The 7,865-nt window shown below is 43.4% G+C and overlaps 1 protein-coding gene across 1 annotated transcript in view; it reads right to left on the reverse strand.

The window, feature by feature from the left end:
- The window catches only part of LOC143300281 (neuropilin and tolloid-like protein 1), a 13,010-nt gene extending 6,742 nt beyond the window's left edge, over nucleotides 1–6,268 (reverse strand). Inside the window, exon 1 of the mRNA XM_076613876.1 lies at nucleotides 6,181–6,268. Within this exon, the coding sequence (XP_076469991.1) occupies nucleotides 6,181–6,268 (88 nt within the window). The remainder of the gene's footprint in view (nucleotides 1–6,180) is intronic.
- Between the last annotated feature and the right edge of the window lie 1,597 nt (nucleotides 6,269–7,865).

A 7,865-nucleotide genomic window follows, 5' to 3' on the forward strand; every position in this document is an offset into this window, starting at 1 on the left:
CAGGTCAGGATGTTAGGGAACGGCTGTCGCCTCACTGAGATAAGACAGAGCTGACAGGTCAGGATGTCAGTGAAGGGCTGTCACCTCACTGAGATAAGACAGAGCTGACAGGTCAGGATGTCAGTGAAGGGCTGTCACCTCACTGAGATAAGACATAGCTGACAGGTCAGGATGTCAGTGAAGGGCTGTCGCCTCACTGATATAAGACAGAGCTGACAGGTCAGGATGTCAGTGAAGGGCTGTCACCTCACTGATATAAGACATAGCTGACAGGTCAGGATGTCAGTGAAGGGCTGTCACCTCACTGATATAAGACATAGCTGACAGGTCAGGATGTCAGTGAAGGGCTGTCACCTCACTGATATAAGACAGAGCTGACAGGTCAGGATGCCAGTCACCACACTGTACTCTGACATCATCCTTTAGGGACGTTATTACGTTTTGCTCAACAGCGTCAATCTCACCATTGATAAATGCATAAAAAAAATGTAGCACCTTTCAGTTGGGTTATCTGTCTAAACGATTAACAGTAATACTGGTCTGTATCTATTGTCTATGGCTCAATTCTCGGCTTATATCAAGAGACTGACCAACAGCGAAGAGAGAGCTGTATGTGAAAAGTTATTTCCAGTGAGAATTGAAATTCATTTACATCTTTGTCTTTCAAACTATGGCTCTCAAACGTGCAGGCAAAATTGCAATGGCACTGAGTGCTGCAGCCATCCCAAAGCCCCCCTGGCCAGGATGTACCCAGGGCAAAACACTCCCCACCATAATCAAAGTCTGGCCCAGATTGTCGGAACAGCAGCTGTCTCCTCTGCTGTTGTGATTGTCGTGTCTGCTCCTTTATTCATCATCTTGTTAAGTGTTATGTACATATGCTTGCGTTGGCCGTGTATTTGTGTGATATGACGAAATGTGTGGATGACACGAGGTGGGTGTGGTACATTAGCGCAAAAACATGTGTTCAAGTTGGTGTGTATGTGTGCGAAACAGAAATGCAAGTGTGTATTACGTTATCATATGTATGTATTTTTTTTCCATGTCTACTTTCAATGATTTTTTTTTAAAGAATATATTATTTTATGTAAGAAAAAAAAGAAAGAAAAAAAGGCATTCATTGCTAATTTAATGTACCATCTTAAGATAAAACATTGACTGTCGAAGATAGAGAAACAGAATGGTAAAAGAAAGACAGTAAACTTTGGTAGAGAAACAGAGAGTGGAAAAAGAAAGACAGTATAGTTAGGTAGAGAAAGAGAGAGTGGAAAAAGAAAGGCAGTTTAGTTAGGTAGAGAAAGAGAGAGTGGAAAAAGAAAGGCAGTTTAGTTAGGTAGAGAAAGAGAGAGTGGAAAAAGAAAGGCAGTTTAGTTAGGTAGAGAAAGAGAGAGTGGAAAAAGAAAAGCAGTTTAGTTAGGTAGAGGAAAAGAGAGTGGAAAAAGAGACAGTATAGTTAGGTAGAGAAAGAGAGTGGAAAAAGAAAGGCAGTTTAGTTAGGTAGAGAAACAGAGATTGGAGAGAGAGAGAGGGAGTTTCGTTAGGTAGAGAAACAAAATGGTAAAAAGATAGACAGTACTACAGTTAGGTAATAAAGAGAGAGTGGAAAAAGAAACAGTTTAGTTAGGCAGAGAAAGAGAGAGTGGAAAAAGAAAGACAGTATAGTTACGTAGAGAAAGAGAGAGTGGAAAAAGAAAGGCAGTTTAGTTAGGTAGAGAAAGAGAGAGTGGAAAAAGAAAGGCAGTTTAGTTAGGTAGAGAAAGAGAGAGTGGAGAAAGAAAGGCAGTTTAGTTAGGTAGAGAAAGAGAGAGTAGAAAAAGAAAGGCAGTTTAGTTAGGTAGAGAAAGAGAGAGTGGAGAAGGAAAGGCAGTTTAGTTAGGTAGAGAAACAGAGAGTGGAGAGAGAGAGAGAGAGGGAGTTTCGTTAGGTAGAGAAACAAAATTGAAAAAAGATAGTCAGTGCAGTTAGGTAATAAAGAGATAATGGAAAAGGAAACAGTTTAGTTACATCGAGAAAGAGAGAGTGGAAAAAGAAAGACAGAATAGTTAAGTAGAGAAAGAGAGAGTGGAAAAAGAAAGACAGTTTTAGTTAGGTAGAGAAAGAGAGAGTGGAAAAAGAAAGACAGTTTAGTTAGGTAGAGAAAGAGAGAGTGGAAAAAGAAAGACAGTTTTAGTTAGGTAGAGAAAGAGAGAGTGGAAAAAGAAAGACAGTTTTAGTTAGGTAGAGAAAGACAGAGTGGAGAAAGAAAGGCAGTCTACTTAGGTAGAGAAAGGGAATGCAAAAAGAAAAAAGAAAGACAGTATTGTTAGGTAGAGAAAGAGAGAGTGGAAAAAGAAAGGCAGTTTAGTTAGGTAGAGAAAGAGAGAGTGGAGAAAGAAAGACAGTTTAGTTAGGTAGAGAAAGAGAGAGTGGAAAAAGAAAGACAGTATAGTTAGGTAGAGAAAGAGAGAGTGGGAAAAGAAAGACAGTTTAGTTAGGTAGAGAAAGAGAGAGTGGAGAAAGAAAGGCAGTTTAGTTAGGTAGAGAAAGAGAGAGTGGAAAAAGAAAGACAGTATAGTTAGGTAGAGAAAGAGAGAGTGGAAAAAGAAAGGCAGTTTAGTTAGGTAGAGAAAGAGAGAGTGGGAAAAGAAAGACAGTTTAGTTTGGTAGAGAAAGAGAGAGTGGGAAAAGAAAGACAGTTTAGTTAGGTAGAGAAAGAGAGAGTGGAGAAAGAAAGACAGTTTAGTTAGGTAGAGAAAGAGAGAGTGGAAAAGAAAGACTGTATAATCAGGTAGAGAAAGGGAATGGAAAAAGAAAGACAGTTTAGTTAGGTAGAGAATGAGAGAGTGGAAAAGAAAGACAGTTTAGTTAGGTAGAGAATGAGAGAGTGGGAAAAGAAAGACAGTATAGTTAGGTAGAGAAGAGAGAGTGGGAAAGAAAGACAGTATAGTTAGGGGGGGAAAGAGAGAGTGGAGAAAGAAAGACAGTTTAGTTAGGTAGAGAAAGAGAGAGTGGAAAAAGAAAGGCAGTTTAGTTAGGTAGAGAAAGAGAGAGTGGGAAAAGAAAGACAGTTTAGTTTGGTAGAGAAAGAGAGAGTGGAAAAAAGACAGTATATTTAGGTAGAGAAAGAGAGTGGAAAAAGAAAGACAGTTTTAGTTAGGTAGAGAATGAGAGAGTGGAAAAAGAAAGGCAGTACAGTTAGGTAGAGAAAGAGAGAGTGGAAAAGAAAGACAGGACACTTAGTCGGAGAAACAAAATGGAAAAAAAAAGACAGTATAGTTAGGCAGCGAAAGCTAATGGAAAAAGAAAGATAGTATAGTCAGGTAGAGAAAGTTAATGGGAAAAGAAAGACAGTATAGTCAGGTAGAGAAAGCTAAAGGAAAAAAGAAAGACAGTTTTAGTTAGGTAGAGAAAGCTAATGGAAAAAAGAAAGACAGTATAGTCAGGTAGAGAAAGTTAATGGGAAAAGAAAGACAGTGTAGTCAGGTAGAGAAAGAGAGAGTGGAAAGGCAGTATGGGAAAGGAAGTTACCAGAACTGAGTTTTACGTCCTGTTGGCTTACACCCTGAAGGTCACGTTGCAAGGCTGGAGTTTCACCACCCATGCTGTGTACAACCCGTGTGCGAAGCTTATATTCTTCTTCTTCATCGTTTGCACGTTGCTACTGTGCCTTGTTTGTAGTTCGTTTGATTTTTTATTGTTTTCTGTGTTTCTGTTTGTTTTTCTACCACTGTAAAATGGACAATGGAAAGAAGACAAAAACAAGCAAACAAATAAATAAATAGAATAAGATAAAATGAAACAAAACAAGCTAAAAAAAAAAAAAAAAGAAGTGAAAAAATAAAAAACCCAGCTGTGGTTATCAGAGTTTCAAAAAGGGCTATTGGCGGAGAACTATAAGCTATCCACTCTGACCTTTTCTGCAGTCAACGGATCTGGCCCAAAGTATCTTTCTGAACTCATCCATATCTATACCCCGTCTCGCCAGCTCCGTTCTTCCTCTGATACTCGACTTCTCAGGATACCTCACGTCAGAAGTAAGACCTATGGACACAGATCGTTTTCTTTTCAATCGCCAAAGACGTGGAACAAGCTCCCTGATGACCTCCGTCATTCTGATTCCCTCGCATCTTTTAAATCTCGTCTCAAAACTCACCTTTTCCCTCAGCAATAAGTTCAGTTGTGGCAGGCCCACAACTACATGCATGTATGTGAATGTGTATTGTGTGTGCGTGTGTTCATGTAAGTATGTGCCTGCCTATGTGTGTGTATGTGTTAGGGTAGCTGTTAGATACACATGTATGTTAAAATGTATGTATGCAGTGTGTGTGCGTGCGCGCGTGCGTGCGTGTGTGTGTGTGTGTGTGTGTGTGTGTGTGTGTGTGTGTGTGTGTGTGTGTGTGTGTGCGTGGTCACATTTTGGTGTGTGTATGTAACATAGATATAATGTTTTATGTTATCAAAAGCGTTTTTGTAAAGCACCTAGAGCAGATTTCTGGATAGTGTGCTATATAAGTATCCATTATTATTATTATTATTATTAACTGTTTACACCTTGATTCAGGACCGGTTCTGATGCCAGCAGAGGATGCGGGAGGGTGTGGGGTGTGTGGGTGGTGGTCACGGTGGTGGGGAGGGGGGAGGGGCGGGGGGACTGGTACAGGGGATGAGGACCTCAGTTCAGTTGTTACTTTTACTGTCTTCTCTCCGACGTCTTGAAGAGATGGAGCATGCAGGTAACTAGGTTCCTTAAGATGTAAGGGGGTGGACAGTAGAACACACACACACGCACACGCACACACAGACACACACACAGGCACACACACAGCGTGCGAGAGAGAGAGAGAGAGAGAGAGAGAGAGAGAGAGAGAGAGAGAGAGACAGAGAGAGAGAGAGAGAGGGTAACACGGAGTTACATATAGATAAAAAGAAAATGCATACCTTCATGGGAAACTATTGCCAAAATAATTTTCATAAACGGCGAATTAGTTCTTTTGATATGCAGATGGAAGATGAATTGCTTTGAGACCAATTATATCGGTAATGTTTCTTGCATAATTATGTGGCGCTCACAGAACAGCCGGTCATACACTGACTTGCTGTAAGTAAACGTCCCATACAGTGTTTACACACACACACACACACACACACACACACACACACACACACACACACACACACACACAGAGCAGCAACAACAAACAAACAAAAACAGCAACAACAAAGGATGGAGAAGTAGACGTGCTGTGATACTGGGTGCCTGTATGAAGGCATGATTGTGGCATCAGTAGGGTTTCCAGGCAGACGGAGACAGACAGACAGACAGACAGACAGACAGAGGGAGACAGACAGACAGGCAGACGGACGAAGACATACACACAGAGGGAGACAGACAGACAGACAGACAGACAGACAGAGGGAGACAGACAGACAGATAGACAGACAGAGGGAGACAGACAGACAGACAGACAGACAGACAGAGGGAGACAGACAGACAGACAGACAGACAGACAGAGGGAGACAGACAGACAGATAGACAGACAGAGGGAGACAGACAGACAGACAGACAGACAGACAGAGGGAGACAGACAGACAGATAGACAGACAGAGGGAGACAGACAGACAGACAGACAGACAGAGGGAGACAGACAGAAAGACAGATAGACAGACAGAGGGAGACAGACAGACAGACAGACAGACAGACAGAGGGAGACAGACAGACAGATAGACAGACAGAGGGAGACAGACAGACAGATAGACAGACAGAGGGAGACAGACAGACAGACAGACAGACAGAGGGAGACAGACAGACAGATAGACAGACAGAGGGAGACAGACAGACAGACAGACAGACAGAGGGAGACAGACAGAAAGACAGACAGACAGAGGGAGACAGACAGAAAGACAGACAGACAGACAGACAGACAGGCAGACAGATGGAGGGAGACAGACAGACTGGCAGACAGACAGAGGGAGACAGACAGACAGACAGACAGACAGAGGGAGACAGACAGATAGACAGACAGATAGACAGACAGAGGGAGACAGACAGACAGACAGACAGATAGACAGACAGAGGGAGACAGACAGACAGGCAGACAGATGGAGGGAGACAGACAGACAGACTGGCAGACAGACAGACAAACAGACAATCATAAGGACAGGCGGCCAGGGAGACAGACAGACAGACGGACGGAAGCTTACAAGTGGGCAGGTAGGCGTCGACATGGCCCCACACGCACAACACAGCCACAAGCAATGTCACAAGAAACTCTTGCTTCCCGCACTCCATAGTTCTGCACCCGAAAACGCTTCGCCCGACGATGAAACACACAAGGAAATTCACGAAACTGAACGAATTACAAAGTACAGTCAGAGCACGCTTACTGAAGACCCATATGACACCACCTTATTCTGAACAACTAGGTTTCCAGGTTTCAGCAATGACCAAGCACAACAAACTCGCTGAATTTCGTTTAGAACTCCACGCAGCAGTTACTTCAGCTATCTTCTCTTCCCCAGTTAGGTATCTGGCTATGACTTAATACTTGTGTTGCTTTGTTCCTCGCACATTGTCTAGAACATATCTTTGATGAAAATATGGTAGAAGTGCTTTTGTTTCATGAGCAAAATGTATGCAGCGTTCGTTGAAACTGAACAGAGCAATACTGTCACGAATGGAAATACTTTTCTGTGAGGTATATATGTACAATTTCCCCAGTCGAGTCAAAAGACCGTATAGTATATATGTACAATTTTCTCAGTCGAGTCAAAAGACCGAACGGTATATACGTACAATTTCCTTAATGGTGCCAAAAGACTGCACGGTATATATGTACAATTTCCCTCAGCCGAGTCGAAAGACTTTAACAGTACTTTGCCTGCTCTTCAACGCGTTCCAAGATAATCTAAACCCTTTTGGATCCGGGTCGTCGTTCAGAGAAAGAAATCAACGGTTTAATCAATAACGTCCAACGTCTCAACGAACGTGAAGACCAGTGCGTGGCGATCAGTGGTGTGGCTGTGAAGGGAGGACTCGCCCTGACGACACCTGTCCCCGTGTTCATCACTCACCTGTCACTGGGAGGCGGGGCACCAATCAGTCAGAAATGACCAGTCAGAACCAAGGCGTCACCCCCACCTGAGCACTCAGCTTATATCACAAACTGACAAAGGTTTACAGTAGGGCCAACAGCAAAGTGAGAGCTGTATCATCAATGGTGTCTCCAATGCAATGTGAGATCATTTACAGCTTAGTCTTTTGTGAAAGACTATGACTCTCAAACAAGGAGGCAAAATCGCACCGGCTCTTTGTGATGCAGCCTTGGGGGCTAGTTGGCCTTTGGGAACCATCTCAATGCCGACTGTCCTAAAACCCCCTTGGCCGAGAGAGTAGGGATGTAATTTGGGCAAGACGATAAACAAATTCTAGTCCAGATAGTCGGGACAGCAGTTACCCCCTCTGCTGTTCTGATGGTCATAGTCGAACACGACTGGCTATCCCCCCCCCCCACACACCCCCATGACTGTCTTCGTGCAATTTCAAGGCGGCGAGCAAAGCGGGTGGACTAATCCATATATGCCACGTCTGCTTTGAGGGGAAAAAAAAAAAGGAACGTCAGCTGTCTGACACATACATAAACCCAGCTCGATCGTCAGGCCTGGAGGGCGTGCCACATGCCGTACACACGTTGTCTGCACTCAGTAAACCTCTACGTTACACACAGATGGTTCAGTCACACTGGGGAGAAAGGGCCAGAGCGGGAATCGAACCCACACCCTCACAGACACTGTATTGACAGGTAGGTTTCTTAACCATTCCGCCACCTTCCGCCTTTACGGCCTTGTTGTTCAGTGCTTGGGTCTTCAGTTGGTTCGGCCAAGTTCGC

Source organism: Babylonia areolata, chromosome 26 (genome assembly GCF_041734735.1).
Source record: "Babylonia areolata isolate BAREFJ2019XMU chromosome 26, ASM4173473v1, whole genome shotgun sequence".
NCBI classification, from domain to species: domain Eukaryota; kingdom Metazoa; phylum Mollusca; class Gastropoda; order Neogastropoda; family Buccinidae; genus Babylonia; species Babylonia areolata.